Here is a 17,453-nt window from a genome sequence, read left to right on the forward strand (position 1 = left end):
GGCCGGAGGTGGGATAAGTCAAGTACCTGGTCATGTGTCTGGGGCTCTTGATGGCCTCAGGAAAATGGAACCATTATCTGTGGCTCTCAAGGGGCTGGGGGCCAGGACACCAGGGTTGGCCCTGCAAGGGACATTCCTGAGGAAAGTGGTGGCCAGGCTGGCACCTGGTGTGGTACTGTTCTGGGTCTGGAATGCAGTGGAACCAGTGGGTCAGGCTTGTTAGAGGCTCAGGCTCTGGCCTCTCCATCCTTGAAGTCTTCAGGACGACCCCCACCCTTCACCCCAAGCACAATGATGTAACTGAAAAAACAAATATTTATTTTTCAGGAAGAGAAACAGAGGAGAGGTGGGGGCCTCTGGACTTAAGAGGCATGGGCAGTTGGTCTGTGGTTGTCCAGGTAGCGCCGCAGAGCTGTGGGATAATCGGTCATGACACCTGTGGCTCCCAGGCTGAAGGCCACTTCAAAATCCGACTCTTCATTAAGGCACCAAAAGACCACCTGAGCAGGGAGTGGAGCTTGTAGTTTCCAAACAATTGTACTTGGGACTTCCCCTTACATGTAGCTGGTGGGAGCACTCCTCCTCCATGGAGACCTCCCAGCAGTGGTTATGCTGGAGCTGATTGTTAAATTTTCAGGAATTTTGCAAAGTGGTTATTAAACCCAGCCATAATTAAAAATTAAATTATATGTAAACTTATATTAACAACACAGGTAATAAATACTCAAAACTTATCACTTTCTAATTATAACTTATGTTCTTGAGGTTATATGTCTGCTGCAGCTGTAGGAAGGAAATACCGTGTAATGATGTGTTACCCCATGTCTCTTCCCATTCTGCATTTGGTGAGCTCATGTTGGTAGCCTGAAATTGGCCAAAGTGGGAGTATTTAAATGAGGGAAATCCATGCTCAAATCAGGGCTTTTATTTTTTTCCTCCTGGAGAACCAGTTGTTGACCATGTACCAGCACACCAGTACCTCCCAGCCTGCCCTGTGTCTGCCTTCCCTGCCTTCCTGAGTCTTCTCCTGTGGGCACCAAGGTAGATGGAGATAGTATTTTTATCCCAGACAAGTTTCTTGATCTCTCAATTCTTTTCTTTTTCTGAGACAGGGTCTCACTCTGTCACCTGGGCTAGAGTGCAGTGGCATCATCATGGCTCACTGCAACCTCAAACTCCTGGGCTCAAGTGAGCCTCCTGCCTCAGCCTTGCGAGCAGCTAAGACTCCAGGCGCACCACCATGCCACTATGCCTGCGTCTATTTTTTGTAGAGATGGGGTCTCACTCTTGCTCAGGCTGGTTTCGAACTCCTGATCTCAAACAATCCTCCCACCTCGGCCTCCCACAGTGCTGGGATTACAGGTGTGAGCCATCACACCTGGCCTCAATTCCTAATTTGACAAATGAGAGCGGTGGCCCACACCTTCAGCTTCGTGGTGAAGATGTGAGGAGAGAGAGGGCTGAGCTGAAAGAACTCTGTCATGCCATGCCGCACTCCCCCCACAGCCAATCAGCAGCCTGGCCTGGCCTGTCTGTGAGGCCATCCATCCCCACTGCTGCCGCCCGGAGCCAAGTCCTGTCAGTGGCAGCATCGCCTGCTAATGAGACTCTGCTTCCACAGCTGTCCCCACAATCTCTTCTCCACATGTTGTTCACTCAGAAAACCTTAACTGGATTGGGTCTCTCCATTGCTTCAGACCCGCAAAAGCTTCCCTTCCCTCTGGGCTGAAGTCCACGGGCCAGCCTCAGCCTCTGCTGCCTTCTCTAGCTCCCCTGGGCTACTTCCTCCAGGCTGCAGCCTGGGGGCCCCTCTCAGCCCCTCTGCCGGCTCCCCCAGCAGTCACACATGCTGGGGCTCCTGGCTGAGATGTTCTCCCTTCCTTCCCCCAGAGCCAGCTTCCTCCCATCCTTCATATGGCTGCTCACCCCTCACTACTTCCAGAAGGCCTCTGAGCCCACTCGTTGCCCTTGCAATGACAACTTCATTTCTTCTCCTGCCCTTGATGCTAAGCTCCCTTCCTCAGTACCACAGTGCCTGGAACATTCTCAACAAAGCTTTACTAATTAAATGACCTGGTCAAAGCTGATGCTCAGGGAAGGGGGTGGTGCTGGGCCTGGGCTGTCCCTGTTCTGGTCCTTCCCTAGCCTCCCTAGCAGGGATCAGGATAGTAGGTTCAATACATCATCCTCAACATCATAGCTAATGTTTATCATGCCCTTACTGAGTACCAGTTACATATCCCAAAGAATTAAATATAACATTCTCCCCATTTTGCAGACGAAGAAACTGAGACTCAGAAGGTGAGTGACCTGCCCAAGTTATCCAGCTCGTTAGTGGCAGACTGGGACTGGACCCTGCTACCAATCCTATGTGCTGCAGGAGTGGCAGTCTGACCTCACCTGCACCCCACGCTCCTCCAAGTGGCGAATCAGACTCTTCCTCATGATGACCCTGCAGGTCAGGGTTGGGTGGGTGACAAAGGCAACAATGAGATGGGACAGAGAAGGGCAGTGGCAAGTCTCTAAGGGATTCTCCATCTAACCTTGTTGCTCAGCTCACCATTTGGAAACCGTAGCTGCCAGCTGGTTCAGCCAAGAGCAGGGAAATGGAAAATAGGTCCTGTGGAGAGATGGGGGAAGGGTCAGCCCTTCAGGTCTGCCTCTGTCATCGCAGGGGTAATAGTGACCTCCTGACCAGTGTAACCCTACCCCCCCAGAAGAAACTTTGTAGCTGCCCAAATGAACAATTCACCCACTGTTCAGTGAGACCTTACTCTAATATCCATGCTTTGAGGATGTGCCCCTCCCCTCGCCATTTTACTGTTAAGGAAACTGAGTCTTAGAGAGCTAAGGTGACTTGCCAGTCACAAAGCAAAGCAGTGGTGGGGTTAGGGCCAGGACCAGGACCCAGCTTGATTCCAAAGCTGGACACCCACTATGGAGGGCCTCCTGGTTGGGTCTGGCCAGCTTGAGACCAGACAGCACTTCATGGTTCAGCTACTCGCCCCTAATTATCCCACTTCAGGGTGCCTTTAGAGGCTCTTTATGTTGTCCCAGGGTAGGCTTTGGAGGAAGACCCAGGGCAGACCTGGGCTCTATACTTCTAGCTGTATGACCTTGGACAAATTACAGAACCTCTCTGAGCCTCAGAATCTCCATGGCTACCATGGGGAACATGATTTCCACACTTCCTGGAGGTGCTGCAAGGTAAAGATCAAATAAACCAAAAGATGTAAAAACACTTTACAAGTCCTGTATAAAAAGTCACGGCAGCTGGGCACAGGGGCTCACGCCTGTAATGTCAGCACACTGGGAGGCCCAGGCGAGAGGATGGCTTGAGCCCAGGAGTTCTAGACCAGCCTGGGCAACAGAGTGAAATCTTGTCTCTACAAAAAAATTTTAAAAAATTTGCCAGGTGTGGTGGCTCATGCTTATAGTTCTAGTTACTTTGAGAGGCTGAGGCAGGAGGATCACTTGAGCCCAGTAATTCAAGGCTGCAGCAAGCTATGATTATACCACTGCACTCCAGCCAGGGCTACAGTGAGATGCTATCTCAAAAAAAAAAAAAAAAGAAAAGAAAAGAAAAAGAAAAAGAAAGTTACCTACACAAAGCTTTTAGTATAATGATCTCTTTGTAGCAAGGGATTGAGGGGGCTGGGTGGGAGATTCTCTCATGACAACAGAAAGGAGTAGACAGAGAGCCCAGGGGATCATGCATAGAAGTTGTTAGAAAGCAAAGGGCGAGGTCAGGCCTGAAAGCTAGGAAGTATCCAAATTCCTGATACTTTACCCAGCTGTTACTTTGTTAATCCCTGTCTCCCTGCAGGAGAAGGCTGGCTTTTTCCTTCTGAGAGTTGAGAGAGCCACACTATAAAGAGTTATTATAGTACCTGTCTCTCCGGCCAGACTATAAGCTCACCCGGGGCCTCACCCTACCCTCATCGGTCTATTTACTAGTATAACTTATTTGCTGGAACAGCGGAGACATTCAATAACTGTTGGATGAATTCGGGTGAATAAATGAATGCGTTACCCTGAAACTCCTTGTCAGTACACAGCTGTGTATAATTTCACACGTATTCACAAATGCTGGGGAAGAACCACTGTGTTCAAAGGGCCTTGGGGGTTATCTTGGAGGGGATCCAGGGAGCTGGGGAGAGAAGGACTCCTCCCCCATGGGGATCCTGAGCAATGGGCTTGGGAGGGTGTTTTTCTGAGGTCCTGCCCCACCCTGGTACCTGTTGATGATGGTGGGCAGGAAGCAGAAGAAGAACTTCTCCGGGATGGGGATGAAAGGCAGCAGCCCCAGGTAATAGAGCAGTAGCACCCACAGTGCTCTGCTCACCGTGAGGGACTGTGGCATCTCAGCATTCTGGGGAGAAAGGAGAGGGTGAGAAAGAGATCAATCTGCTCTTGGGGAAGCAGAGAGGAGGTGTGAGCTGCAGGGGAGTGGGGGTGGATGTTCAGGAGGTCCCACTAACGGCATGATCAAAGTCACATCTTGGCCCAGTGTTAGAGGCCTAAATGTGGCTTCCTTGTTGGCACCACCATGTGGTTGCTCACTCCCTCACCAGCCACCTCTCCAAATTCTACCCTGGGAGACCCTGCTCAAGGGCCAGTTCCTCCAGAACCCTCCCAGACTCTTCTAGCTCAGGCCCCTCAGGGCTCTGGCTCCTGGGAGGAGGGGACCCTGGAGCGGGAGGGACAGGGACTCACGGCAGCCTTGCACTTCTTCATAACTGTGCTCTTCTCTGAGGCCCAGATGGAGATTTCATTGCGGTCATAGCGCCTGACCAGGCTTGCTATCTGGGAGGAGGAGATGCAGGTGAGAGGAAGCCAGGCCTCTCTCCAGCGGGGCCACTGTCCCCTCTGCCTGCAGCCCCACCTTGTGAATGAGCTCGTCATTCTCCTCTTTGACCTCCAAGCTCATGGGTGTCCTTGGGAACCTCTGGAACGTGTTCTCCAGACTCACCATGCGCCGGTCTGACCCGTGAGCAAAGTGGCCTGGGGTGGGGTGGCGGTTGTGGGATGAGAGATCAGAGGAGGAATGGAGGGCTGGGGGTGGGAAGCCAAGGCAGGAGTCTGGGGAAGGTGGGCCCGGCTTGGCCATGGCTCACAGCCCTTGCTCTCACCTGGTGAGAAGTAAATCTCCAGCTCCTCCTTGTAGAGGGGCAGGTCCTGGGGAGGGCAGGAAGCACATCACTAGAGGCACACATGGAAATGTGGCAACTCTCTGGGTGGGGGTGGGGGTCAGGGCGAGGCCCACCTCAAAGTCCAGGCTGCTCACATCCTTATTCTGGCCTGACTGGCGTAACAGGTTCTCATCATGTGACACCACCACCACTCCATCCCTTGTCAGCTGGCAGTCTAGCTCTAGAAGGTCAGCTCGCTGGGTCATGGAGCTATGGGAGCAAAGGTCAGTGGGAAGCAGTGGGGGAGGGGCGGGGGCAGGGGGAGACTGGGATTGGCCAGACTGCAGGTTGGTGGGGAGGTATGTAGGGGAATGGGGGAGGTGTGCAGACTTCACTGTGGGATGTGCAGGCTCACTTCCAGGGTACTCCAGTCACAGGAACCCTTGGTATGATGCAGTGCACAACCAGCACAACCTTACATGGCAACTGGACTGGGGGCAGGTACACTCACTTCTCCATGGCCTCCATGGTGTGCTCCAGCCGCTCTCCAGATCCTGTATGGGATAGCTGGGTGGGTCCCTGGGGCCTGGACTGGCCTAGTCACCTTCCTCTCACTGGCCTCCTCTTCCCAGTTACTGCTGGTTGAGCCAGACTCTCCCTCCCTATCCATCCCCTGCCCTGCCACCTTGCTCTCCTGCTTTGGTCCTTGCCCTGTTTCTGGCAACCCGCCCATGGACTAACCTTTCTTTGCTGTCCACCTTGGTACCTGTCTTGCCATCCTCACTTCACCCCATCCCTGCCAGCCCCTCCCTTCCCTCTCCTACCCAGCTCACCTCCTCGGTGGGCGCCCAGGCGGACCCGATAGGCTGAAGCCCAGGGCGTGTGCAGCAGGCGAGGCCGGCGTAAGAAGAAGATGGACAGCATGACATAGCTGCCCAGGGTGGGCAGGGCGTAATACAACAGGGAACTCATGGCCACAATCCCGTGGCTCCCGCAGCCACAAGCTCAGCAGTCTCCAAGGAGGACTGTGCTGCCTCGCTGCCTGCCTAGCCGGTGTGGGCTGGCTCTTGTACTGGCCACCGCCACACCCCTGGGACCTGCTGAGCCTGCTGCTGGAGAGAAGCCAGGCTGCGGGGCTCAGCTGGAGCCAGGGTGGAAGCAGAATAGGCAGGCAGCCCTGGCCCTCACACTCCCAGGCCCTTCACAGGCCCCAGCACCCCTCCATCCTTGGCCACCTGGCAGGAATAAAGTTCCCCCAACCAGGTCTGTTGTGGCCTTCCCCACACCCACTAGTGCTGTGGCCAGGGTATATAACACACCTATCCCTTGCTATTCCAGAGAATCTGGGAGTGTGTAGGGTGCCCCTGAGTCACCCCCAAATCACCCCCAGCCAGTCAGACAGGAAGCCATAAGAGAGGGGAGAGGACAGTGACTAAGGGGAAAACTGACCCCACCCCACTCTTTCCAGGAGTCTGGAGCTCCTTTCACCCCCATCCTCAACCCTGGCCAGCTGGGAACCACTGGGATCATGTACAGCCACAGCTGGGCAGCAGCTGGGCTGGTCAGTCCTCAAAGCAGCAAGGGTTAGGGTCGGGGCATCGGAAAACACAGACAGAGCCATGACCATCCGTATACACATCTCTATATTTATATATTAGATACAGGCACAGGGAGGTGGACAGGGGGCACCGGGTGCTCCACGTACCCCCAGCTTCACTCCCGCTCACCCACACACAGAAGCAGCAAGGGCGTTAAATGTGGCAGCTTTGAGGGGAGGGGGTTTGGGCCTGGCCCTACTCCTCAGGGATACTAGCCCTTGAGACTTAGGAATGTTCCTTCAGGGAAACAAGGTGGGTTTTAATGAGATGAGTGGGGCTGGGCTTGCCCTGAGTCCTTACTCAGTGCCCCGACCCCTCAGTGGGTCCTGGGGCAGCCAGAGCCCTTCCATTCCAGAACTACCAGACTGGGATAGCTGGGGTGGGTGAAGGCAGAGCAGCAGAGGGAGATTCGCTTTGGGGCCACTTGAGCCCTCGGGCCCCAGGGGGAGGGGGTGAGGGACTCCTTGGCCTGCTTGAAGCAGGAGGCCTGAGCAAAGGGAGAGAAGGTGGCTAGGTCCACCCTCTGGGCCGGCCTGGGCCTCTGGGGCCTGGGCTGGGCACAGTGTCCATTTCTAACAGTCTGGCGGGAGAGGGGCAGGCAGGAAGCAGGACCTAAAGGAAAAGACAGGCAGGGAAGGAATCGTTAATACTCATGAGAGGACCTGATAAAGCCCTGACCTCAATGTCCCTCTTTTCATCCTCACAGCTGGATAAGATGCATCTTAGTTTCCTTATCTATAAATCAGATAATTACATATTTTTATATATTTTGTATATTCATATATATTTTTAGAGATGAGGTCTTGCTTTGTTGCTCAGGCTGGAGTACAGTAGCGTTATCATAGCTCATTGCAGCCTCAAACTCCTGGGCTCAAGTGATCCTCCTGCCTCAGCCTCCCAAGTAGCTGGGATCTCCCAAGTAGTGTGTACCACCACACCTGGCTAATTTTTTAATTTTTTTGTAGAAATGGGTCTTGCTATGTTGCCCAGACCAGTCTTGAACTCCTGGCCTCAAGTGATCCTCCCACCTTGGCCTCCCAAAGTGTTGGGATTACAGATGTGGGCCACTGTGGCCAGCCAGTGGAGATAACAATAGTACCTATCTCGAGGTAATGCTGTAAGGATTAAATGAATTAATACATGTAAGCCTATTAGAACAATGTTTAGAGTTCTCTCACTGCTTGCTCTCTGTATTAGAACTGTCTCTAAATGGGGATGCAGAGAGGTGAGGTGTCTTGCACAATATCACACAGTGCTTAATGAGTGGCAGACCTGGGTTTGAGTCCAGGTGTGTCTGCCTTCTTGCTAATAGATCACAGCTGCCCAAAGACAGGAAGAGACTGTAGGAGGGAAGCAGGGTAGCGTAGGTGGGGGCAGGCCCAGCGGGGTCCCCCACAGCTGTGTGATGTGCCGCCCTGAGCAGCAGGTGTGCGGGGGCCTGGCATCTGGGTCAGGGTGGGTGCTACTGGGCTCCTCCCAAAGAAATCAGAGCCCCACCTGCCTCTCTGCCCACATTGGGAGAGCCAAAGCCTGGTTCTGCTCCTCAGATGGGTGACAGGCACCCTCAGTGACCTCAAGATGTCTGGAATGGCTACTGGGGCTAGAAGATGCAGTGTGTTGACAGGTGGGAGATATTTGGGGTTGGAGGACGGGGTGGACCACAAGTCTGGGCCTGGGCACTTCTGTTGCTATCATACGCATGGGCCACAGGTGCAGCGCAAGCCTGTGACCGTGTGGAGGCGTGTCAGGCACCCTGGTGTCAGGTGAGCATATGCGTGGGAACACTCACCAGGCCCAGGGGGCAGGGCCGTCTGTCCAGGTTAGGGGGCCTCCAGCACCCCAGGCTGGAAGCGGGCTGTCTCCTGGAAGATGAGCTCCTTCAGCCGCTCCTTGGGTAGATCATCCAGCTCCATGTCGAAGGTGAAGGGCTCCTCAGCGACCGGCTGGGGTGGCAAAGACAGTGAGGCTCAGGGCAGGTGCTGGGGGAGGCCTGCTTTCCCGCTGCCCTGCTGCTGGGGGCTGGCCCACCTCATCCGTCGGGTCGTAGTACTGCTCTAGGTAGGGGTGAGCCAGTGCTTCCTCCACTGTGATCCGTTTGTTGGGGTTAAAGGTTAACATCCGGTCCAGCAGGTCAAGGGCTAGGGAAGGACAGGAGTCAGGGTCAAAGGGAAGGCTGGAGGAGCTCCTAGAAGCATCACTTTGCTGCTCTGTGCCCAGGGGCCTGTCTCCTCAGGTGGCTGCTGAGTCACCCACCCTTCTCTGCACCCAGCATTTAGGCCATACCAGCCCCCTTGTCTCTCTTACCTTTGGAGTCCGACTTGGGAAACAGTTTGGCCCAGGCCACCTTGGTCTTGGAGGGCAGAGACTGTAGGTAGTTTCGGGCCTTCATGTTGATGATGCAGTTGAGGTCCTCCTGGGATGGGGAGCCCAGGATGCCTGCAGATAAGGAGGTGACTTGGTGAAAGATCTCCTCCTCCTACTGGGACTAAGACAGGCAAGGAGGCAGGAACAAGAGCTCCCAGCTCAGTAGCTCACTTCTGTCCCTCACAGCGTCACCTCCAGGCCACTCGGGTGCTGGTAAAGGGGGCTTGGCTGGGCACAGTGGCTCACGCCTGTAATCCTAGCACTCTGGGGAGGCCAAGGCAGGTGGATTGCTCGAGGTCAGGAGTTCGAAACCAGCCTGAGCAAGAGCAAGACCCCGTCTCTACTATAAATAGAAATTAATTGGCCAACTAATATATAGAAAAAATTAGCCAGGCATGGTGGCACATGCCTGTAGTCCCAGCTACTTGGGAGGCTGAGGCAGCAGGATTGCTTGAGCCCAGGGGTTTGAGGTTGCTGTGAGCTAGGCTGATGCCATGGCACTCACTCTAGCCCAGACAACAATGCGAGACTCTGTCTCAAAAAAAAAAAAAAAAAAAAAAAAAAGAGCAAGGGGCTGGATTCAGGCAGACCTAGCTCAAACCCTGGCTCTAGCACATGCTTATTTAGGTGGGGGCTTAGCCTTGTTTTCCCATCTATCAAATGCACAGTATCCAGACCTCACTGAACTACTGTGAGATGCTGGAGGGGTCCCACATTGGATGGTGCCCCTCATTCTGACCCTCAAGAAATCTCACCTCAGATAAGCTAATACCTGCCCCTCAGCTGGCCAGGTGCCCTCACCTAGAATGTGGTTGAGCTGATCCAGGTAGTGCTTGCCGGGGAAGATGGGCCGGTTGGAGAGCATCTCAGCCAGGATGCAGCCCACAGACCAGATGTCGATGGACTTGGTGTAGCCCTGGGGAGAAGGAGAAAGTGGTGGGCTCCTGGGCCAGCTTCAACAGGGTCCTGTTGTCTGGGCTAAGCCACCAGCTCCAAACTAGATACAACAGCTGCCAGAGAGACAGAGGGCAGAGGCCTGGAGGACCCAATGCTCAGCTTTCTTCCAGAGCCCAAGTGCTAGAGGGAAGTGACAGGGCCCACAGGGTGGACTTCCAGTGCCATGGGGGTCAGTACCTGGCTCAGAGGTGGCTCTAGAGCTTCCTGGGACCTGGCCCCTTCCCTTTGGGTCTGGGGAGCTTTCCTACCTTGGAGTTCAGCATGATCTCTGGGGCACGGTACCAGCGTGTGGCCACGTATTCCGTTAGAAAGCCAGTGTGGTCGTGCTCAGGGTCAGCAATCCGAGCCAGGCCGAAATCACAGATCTGGAATCACACCCGGGCTGCTGAGCTCTGGGCTCAAGGCTTCCACAGCCCACGTGTTCACACTGCCTTGCTTCTGCCCACACTGTTCCCCTTGCTTGTGATGCACTCCTGCCTGAGGCTCCTACTGGTCACCTGGAAGCCCCAGACCCTAGGGGAAAAGGGGACAGGGGCCCAACCTCTGACCTTAAGGTCGCAGGTGGTGTTAATGAGCAGGTTAGAGGGCTTTAGATCCCGGTGGAGCACGTTGGCTGAGTGGATATACTTGAGGCCCCGCAGGATCTGGTAGAGGAAGTAGCAGATGTGGTCATTGCTCAGCTGCTGGCTTTTGAGCAACTTATACAGGTCTGTCTCCATCAGGTCCTGCACAATGTAGCTGAGCATGGCTCCGGAGACCCCCGGGCAGGGGGCAGTAGGAGGCACTTGGTTAAGGAAAAACAGGCCCTAGCGACTAGGCTGCATGTCCCCTCTAGCCGGAGCCCCTTGGACTTAATGATCTGCCAACCCATATCATGAGCTGGGCAGGGGCTACATGCAGCACCAGGGCTCAGAGCCTCTGTTGCATCTCAGCTGAGGCGCTGTACCTTCCTCAGCAAGGCACTTCATTCTGTGGCTTCAGTTTCCCTACTGGGGATATGGGGTAATAATAAACCTTGGGAGGCAGGAGAACTTCAGTTAAGAGCAGAGCTCAGGAGTTAACCCAATGATGTATGAAATCCCCACTCTACTACTCACTGGCTTTATGATCTCAACCTGTCTGTGCCTTGACTTCCTCATCTGGAAAGTAGGGGAAAATAATTGTTCTGTAGAGGGTGGTTGTGAAGACTAGATGAAGTGACCCACGTTAAGCTGCCAGCCCAGCACTTGGCACCCTGTGAGTGCTCAGCAAACATGAACTATTATTGCTAATATGAGTGCCTGAGTCACACGGCTGTTGAGGGATTTAAATGAGATAATGCACGAACACCATCTGGCATGCAATGTTTGCTTAAAAATAAAATGCCTGCCTTATGGTAATGGTTTGTGCAAGAAAAATGAGGAGACACTCCCAACAGCACACTCCTACTCAAGGAAGAATGCTTGGCCATACATCAGGAGATAGAGGAGTAAATGTCTTTTCATATTTGAAGATAAAACACACATTAAACATAAATAAATAAATAAATGCCATTTGGCTTGTCTCTGGAAGAATAAGTCAGGACTGCCTTTTAGAGTCAGCCTTAAAAGGGTCTTTAGGGAACATCTTGACCAACTGTTTTATAGATGGGGAGTCCCAGTGCGAATGCAGTGACTTGCTTAAGGTCACACAGCCAGTTGGGGGTGAGTATGGAGATTTCCTGTCCAATTTGTGGTGGGGGCTGCAGACTCTGTAGTACCAATCCCTTCTCTTGGGTGGAGGACTGGGACTGGCAGCAGTGGGCAGGATAGGGAAGAGGTGATGGGTTTTGCAAGGTGCCAACAACAGAGCCAGGCAGGAAGTGGACAATGAACTAGGAAAGCAATATTGAGAGAGGGCAGAAAAGGCTAGGCTGTCCCTCCCTGGGCAAGGTGCATGTCTACAGGTGATTAGGTGGGGCTCTGAGTGGGAAGTCCCAGAGAAAGGACAAATTCCCATCTGGGGGAGGGGAGCAGGCAGCAACAGAAACACTTGATTTTAGACTTCTGGGACTCGATTTCCTTATCTTTGAAATGGAGCTGATGAAGCCATCTCATAGGGCAGCTGGGAGGTAGAATAAGAAACGTCAAAGCACTTGGCACACATGGCACCTGACACACAGGAGGACCTCAAGAAAAGGCAGTTTTCTTTTTCCCCGCCTTCATTCTAGTCTGGGGACCCAGAGAGGAAAGAATCATCAGTTTGTTAAGCAAGAACTGGTTGTGGACATAAACTGGATCATGTCTCAGAACTACAGATGTCAGAAGACAAAGCTCCCATAAAGACTATCTTGCCCAGCTGCCCCACTGAGGCAGGGAGCAGAGAACCAACTTGTCCAAGGTCACTCTGCCTGGCTGCAGCAGGCCAGGATTCATCTGAGACCTCCAAGCCCTGTTACACTCTGGCCTCTCCTCAGCTGGAAAGTTTCTTTTACTGGGTTTGTTTTGGAGGGTGGTAGGGAAGATGGAAACAGAAAGAAAGCCAGTGTTCCCCAGCCCAGCTCTGAAGCTGTGCCTGGCCAGCCATCTGGCCAAGGTGAAGGATACACATCCCGCATGGCCTCCAGGGTGGGTGCTCGCAGAATGTCTCGGATGCCAATGACATTCTCATGACGGAATCGCAGCAAGATCTGGATCTCTCGTAGAGTGCGCTGGCAGTATGTCTGATGCTCGAAGGGGCTGATCTTCTTGATGGCCACTCGAATCTTTCGCACGTGGTCATAAGCTGAGCTGAGAGGGCCAGAGACATGCTGCTGGTGTGGCATTACAAAGGGGGAGTCCAGGCCTGGTGGCCCCACCCAGGCCTTGGCCACGGAGGGGAGGGAGCAAGAGAAAGCTCTGGCCAAGTCATAAACAATGCTGGTTCCTTCCTGCTGTGAAGGCCTGGGATCTCCAGGGAGAAAGCTGGGGACCAGCCAGGCAGCCCTTCGGTGACTTCATAAACAGAGGAAGAGCCTGACCGCTCACTGACTTCCCCTCTCCTCAATCCCCTTCCATTCTAGTTGCTCTGATCCCTCCTCTGCCCTGCCCAGGAAGGGCTCCTTCAACCCAAGACTGGCCCAGTGGGTGGAGATGAGAGGATGAGGATGAAGCAAATGCTGAGAGGAGGCACTCGTAGGAGGGATGGAGAGAATGGATAAGATGGGAGGTGGTCCTTGGTGTGAGGGACCTGGGCAGTGGGCTGTCCCAGAGGAGCAGAGGCCCAGAGCACATGGAGGAGAAAGGAGACCCCTCCCAGAAGATGCAGCGAGGCACTCCTGCCCCCTCATCGCTTACTGGGCCCCTCCCAAGGGACCCAAAGCCCTGCCCCATCCTGAGCTCCGCTCTTCTCTCCCCAACTCCCTGGCACAGCCTCACCGGGGGAATTCAAGACACCCTTTCCCCCAAAAAGCGTCCCTCACCCACCCTTCCCTAAGGACATCACATCCCCGAGGATACTTATTCTCTGTGCCTCACCCCTTGTCTCCAGGGTCCCCGAGGCCCCCACAGCTCCCCCATATCCACTTAGATGCCCCTCCTTTCATTACAGAAGGGTCGGTTCAAAGCCTCCAAGCCCCCCCCCAGAAAGCTCTCAAAGGCCCCCTCCCTGGGACGCTCCCAAGCCTCCAGAGTCCCCTGCCTCCTCAGATGTTGCGAGTCTCCGCGTCCGAGAAAGCACTCAGGCCTCTCCCCTCCCTCTCCCTCGAAGCCCACTCCCCCTAAGTCGCCCCCTCCCCTGGAACGCCCCCTCACCTGACCATGCCGTACGCGCCCTCGCCGATGTACTGCAGCTCCGTGTAGCGCGGGCCCACGTCGAACGGCTGCCCCTTCACTATCTCCACCTCCCCCGGGACCCCCGGGCCGACCCCATCGGCTCCCCGGGGCTCCCCGCCCCCGCCCCCCTGAGCCGCCGCCGCCGCCGCCATCTCCACTCCTCCCCTCCCGCCCGCCTCCCCGGGCGGCCCCGCCCGAGGCCCCGCCCCTTCCCGCCCGCCCTGTCACCCGCGGGGCCGCGCGCGCCAGGCCCCGCCCCCGCCCCGCCCCCGCGCGCCCCCGCCCCCCGCGCGCCCCGCGGAGCTGGCGCGCGGGCCCGCGGTCGCCACGTGACCCGGCCCGGGCGCGCCCGGCCTTCCCGCCGCGGGTGCGGCGGTCCCCGCCCCGGCTGCGCCAGTGGCCGCGAGGCTCCGCAGGGCCGTTTCGGGGGCGCCCACGCCCTCCCCTCGACGGCGAAGGACTTACCCCGGGCGGCCCAGAGAACGAGTACTGGTGCCCGACCAGAGCCGCGGCCCCACGTCACCCTAGGTCAAATTACTTTGGAATGAATGAATCAGGTTTTACAGATGGAAGATATGGGAGTGGGGTTAACTAACTTGGGTAGGGTCACTGTAACGGTGACGGCGGAGACTCAGAGTGATGTCTTCTGGCGCAGAGGCAGTAATTCTATGCTGTCCCAGGTCACAGACTGTGACAACTGGAGGAGGGGCCCTCAGACTGTCCAGCCCATCCCTCCCATTTCACAGTGAAGGTGTGAGCTGGAGGCCTCACAAAAACACACAGCTCCTAGGCTTCAGTAAGTAACGCGGTGTTGTTTCTCCCTGAGAAGCCGGGGTTAGGTCCTTGTATGCATTACGGATCGAGAGACGAAATGGAACAGTAATTAGGATTCTGAAATTGCTCATGATGACACCCGCAGCCAGGCATTCTAACTCAGAGTAGTGAGGCTGAGTTGCAGGTTTCCAATAGCCCATAGGTCAGTGAAGGTTCAGGAGGTGTTCATTAGATCAATGATATTTTTAGTTATTCATTTGACAAACCACTGAATGGCACCATGTGCCAAGCTCTGAGCTAGGCACTGTGGCTGAAGACAGGGTATTTCAGAGTATGAATTCGTGGTTAAGAGCAAGAACTCTCTGGAGCCAGAGTGCCTGGTTTGGAATCCCATCTTTGCCACTTCCTGGCTGTGTTACCCAAGGCAAATGACCTGCTGGCCTCTCGTGGAGGTTCTAATCTATCGAAGAGACAAGATGCACTTGCGTAATTCAATTTAATACAAGATAGAAGGACTTACTATATGGTGTGTGAGCTCAGGGGTGGGCAAGATCAATCTTTCTTAGAGAAGTGAGGAGAGAGTAATGGAGGTGGTGTTTGAGTCGTTGAAAAAGCAGGAGGGCTGCAGAAGGCTGTGATCCAGGAAAGCCATCAAGGGAAGGGCACAGGAGCCAAGGCGTGGAGGCAGGAGCGTGACCTGTCCCGTGTGGCTGCAGTGGAAATGGTGAAGGGGGTTGAGGCTGGAGGGGTAGGTTGGGGCCAGATGGAGGAAGGCCATGGATTCTGGCAAGGAGTTTAGATGTTACTCAGTAAGTGTAAAAGCCTTTGAGGGGCTTTTGCCAGATCATTTTGCAACTGTGGGAGATGATAGTGACTCAGAGAATACACCACAAAAGTTCATCATGGAGCCAGGTTTCTTGAGTGGGAGTGTTTCCCGGCACAGGACGGCTGTGTGCGGGGAGGAGCCTGCCACCTCTTGCTGCGGAGGCTCATTTAGAGAGTGCGACTGAGGTTCCCCTCTAGTGGCTGAGGTTGGTATTTCCATAGAGGCCTGGATGGGAATCATTTTCCCTGCCTGGTAGCTCATTACCTACCTCACAGCCCACTGCATTCTTAAAGTTTTTCTAATAGCTCCTATTTGGTTGAGCTCTGTCCTTTGGAGCTACTCAGACTAAATATTAAATCATTTCTTATCTTTCTGTGATTTCAAGGTCCGGCACATCGAAGAGCACAAATGAACATTCCCATGTCAACTAACTCAACCAGCCAGTGTGTGTGCAGGATGAGGGCTCAGAACACATTAAAAAAATTATCAAGATTTAAGTACTGACTGTTTTTTTTTTTTTTTGAGACAGAGTCTCACTTTGTTGCTCAGGCTAGAGTGAGTGCCGTGGCGTCAGCCTAGCTCACAGCAACCTCAAACTCCTGGGCTCAAGCAATCTTTCTGCCTCAGCCTCTGAAGTAGCTGGGACTACAGGCATGCGCCACCATGCCCGGCTAATTTTTTTATATATATATATTTTTTAGTTGGTCCATTAGTTTCTTTCTATTTTTAGTAAAGACAGGGTCTCGCTCAGGCTGGTTTCGAACTCCGGACCTTAAGCGATCCACTCGCATCAGCCTCCACAATGCTAGGATTACAGGCGTGAGCCACCGCCTGGCCCTGACTGTTTCTTTTTTAAAAGAAAAACAAAAAACCCTCTTTATCGTTTCTTGGGAACTTTCTTCATATATTATAGAATATTTGAGATGCCCAAATATCTCTCTCTGGTATAAGCATTCTTTTTTTTTTTTGAGACAGAGTCTCACTCTGTTGCCAGGGCTAGAGTGCTGTGGCGTCAGCCTAGCTCACAGCAACCTCAAACTCCTGGGCTCAAGTGATCCTCCTGCCCTCAGCCTCCCAAGTAGCTGGGACTACAGGCATGCGCCACCATGCCTGGTTAATTTTTTTACATATGTTTTTAGTTTTCCAGCTAATTTCTTTCTGTTTTTCTTTTAGTAGAGACGGGGTCTCACTCTTGCTCAGGCTGATCGTGAACTCCTGAGCTTAAGTGATCCTCCCATCTCGGCCTCCCAGAGTGCTAGGCTTACAGGTGTGAGCCACCATGCCCAGCCTAGTTTAAAAATTTTTTTGCAGAGATGGAGTCTTGCTATGTTGCCCAGGCTGGTCTTGAACTCCTGACCTTAAGTGATCCTCCCACCTCAGCCTCTTAAAGTGCTGGGATTACAGATAAGAGCCACCACGCCCAGCCTGTACCATTTTCTGAAGCCCATGATGCTGGTGTCTTCCCTTTTAAACCCTCTTCAGTGTCAAGAGGGTTTGCACCTTATAAATATTAGTGGAATGAATAAGTTGAATATTTATGGCACAGTCTCCACATCCTTCATCATTTGGGACACTATTTTCTGGATGAGCCCGGGGTTGACTGTGTCCCTGTTAAAATGCAGTGTGCAAAATAGAATACCATTTTCTAGATGTGGGAGTATGGTAGGAGTACTCTTCCCTGGTAGTGTTCCAATACTTTATTCATTTCTACACAGAGCCTTTCCCTGATCCTCCAGTCTACACTACATGCTGTTCATAAGCCTCCCTCCTGGTGTTCTTTCTTTCATGGAACTTACCACAATTTGTCATTATACATTCATTTGTGAAGTGAGAAAGTGCAGTGATTTTAAGTGTGGGGCCTGCAAGATCCCTTCTTTTTCTGCTTCTGTGAATTCACTTCCCAGAACTGTGGAGGTAAGGTATATCACTGTCAATTTTCAAAATACATTTATTGGCTCATCCCTGTAACGCCAGCACTTTGGGAGGCTGAAGTGGGAGGATCACTTGAGCCCAGGAGTTCGAGACCAGCCTA

The 17,453-nt window shown here is 53.6% G+C and overlaps 2 protein-coding genes and 1 long non-coding RNA gene across 3 annotated transcripts; 1 reads left to right on the forward strand and 2 right to left on the reverse strand.

Annotated features, from left to right (window-relative positions):
• Positions 1 to 297: 297 nt before the first annotated feature.
• Positions 298 to 6,695, reverse strand: GDPD3 (glycerophosphodiester phosphodiesterase domain containing 3). The gene is made up of 10 exons (XM_012764319.3): positions 5,966 to 6,695; positions 5,644 to 5,686; positions 5,267 to 5,402; positions 5,133 to 5,178; positions 4,886 to 5,004; positions 4,717 to 4,806; positions 4,239 to 4,372; positions 2,561 to 2,620; positions 2,401 to 2,452; positions 298 to 500 (listed from the first exon to the last, which is right to left on the reverse strand). Exons 1-10 carry the CDS (start codon positions 6,102 to 6,104, stop codon positions 363 to 365), a joined length of 957 nt encoding a protein of 318 aa, XP_012619773.1. The 5' UTR covers positions 6,105 to 6,695; the 3' UTR covers positions 298 to 362.
• A 63-nt stretch (positions 6,696 to 6,758) lies between these two features.
• On the reverse strand, positions 6,759 to 13,984 carry MAPK3 (mitogen-activated protein kinase 3). The gene is made up of 9 exons (XM_012764318.3): positions 13,801 to 13,984; positions 12,616 to 12,798; positions 10,600 to 10,789; positions 10,300 to 10,416; positions 9,896 to 10,010; positions 9,035 to 9,166; positions 8,759 to 8,868; positions 8,520 to 8,673; positions 6,759 to 7,342 (listed from the first exon to the last, which is right to left on the reverse strand). Exons 1-8 carry the CDS (start codon positions 13,971 to 13,973, stop codon positions 8,551 to 8,553), a joined length of 1,143 nt encoding a protein of 380 aa, XP_012619772.1. The 5' UTR covers positions 13,974 to 13,984; the 3' UTR covers positions 6,759 to 7,342; positions 8,520 to 8,550.
• A 174-nt stretch (positions 13,985 to 14,158) lies between these two features.
• Positions 14,159 to 15,918, forward strand: LOC105871126 (uncharacterized). Its single transcript, XR_001153900.3, has 2 exons — positions 14,159 to 14,617; positions 15,807 to 15,918. It is a non-coding gene; the product is annotated as an uncharacterized LOC105871126 (long non-coding RNA).
• The last annotated feature ends 1,535 nt before the right edge of the window (positions 15,919 to 17,453 follow it).

Source organism: Microcebus murinus, chromosome 19, assembly GCF_040939455.1.
Source record: "Microcebus murinus isolate Inina chromosome 19, M.murinus_Inina_mat1.0, whole genome shotgun sequence".
NCBI classification, from domain to species: domain Eukaryota; kingdom Metazoa; phylum Chordata; class Mammalia; order Primates; family Cheirogaleidae; genus Microcebus; species Microcebus murinus.

Coding starts and splice junctions, on each gene's coding strand:
- GDPD3 (XM_012764319.3), bottom strand. CDS start 6,104: ATGAGTTCCCTGTTGTATTACGCCCTGCCCACCCTGGGCAGCTATGTC. Junction 5,687..5,965: donor CCTGGGCGCCCACCGAGGAG/GTGAGCTGGGTA, acceptor TATCCCATACAG/GATCTGGAGAGCGGCTGGAG. Junction 501..2,400: donor TGGAGGAGCGTGGGGTGCAG/GTGAGGTCAGAC, acceptor CTCCCTGCTCAG/GTGGTCTTTTGGTGCCTTAA.
- MAPK3 (XM_012764318.3), bottom strand. CDS start 13,973: ATGGCGGCGGCGGCGGCGGCTCAGGGGGGCGGGGGCGGGGAGCCCCGG. Junction 10,417..10,599: donor ACACCACCTGCGACCTTAAG/GTCAGAGGTTGG, acceptor GTGTGATTCCAG/ATCTGTGATTTCGGCCTGGC. Junction 8,674..8,758: donor ACTACGACCCGACGGATGAG/GTGGGCCAGCCC, acceptor TTGCCACCCCAG/CCGGTCGCTGAGGAGCCCTT.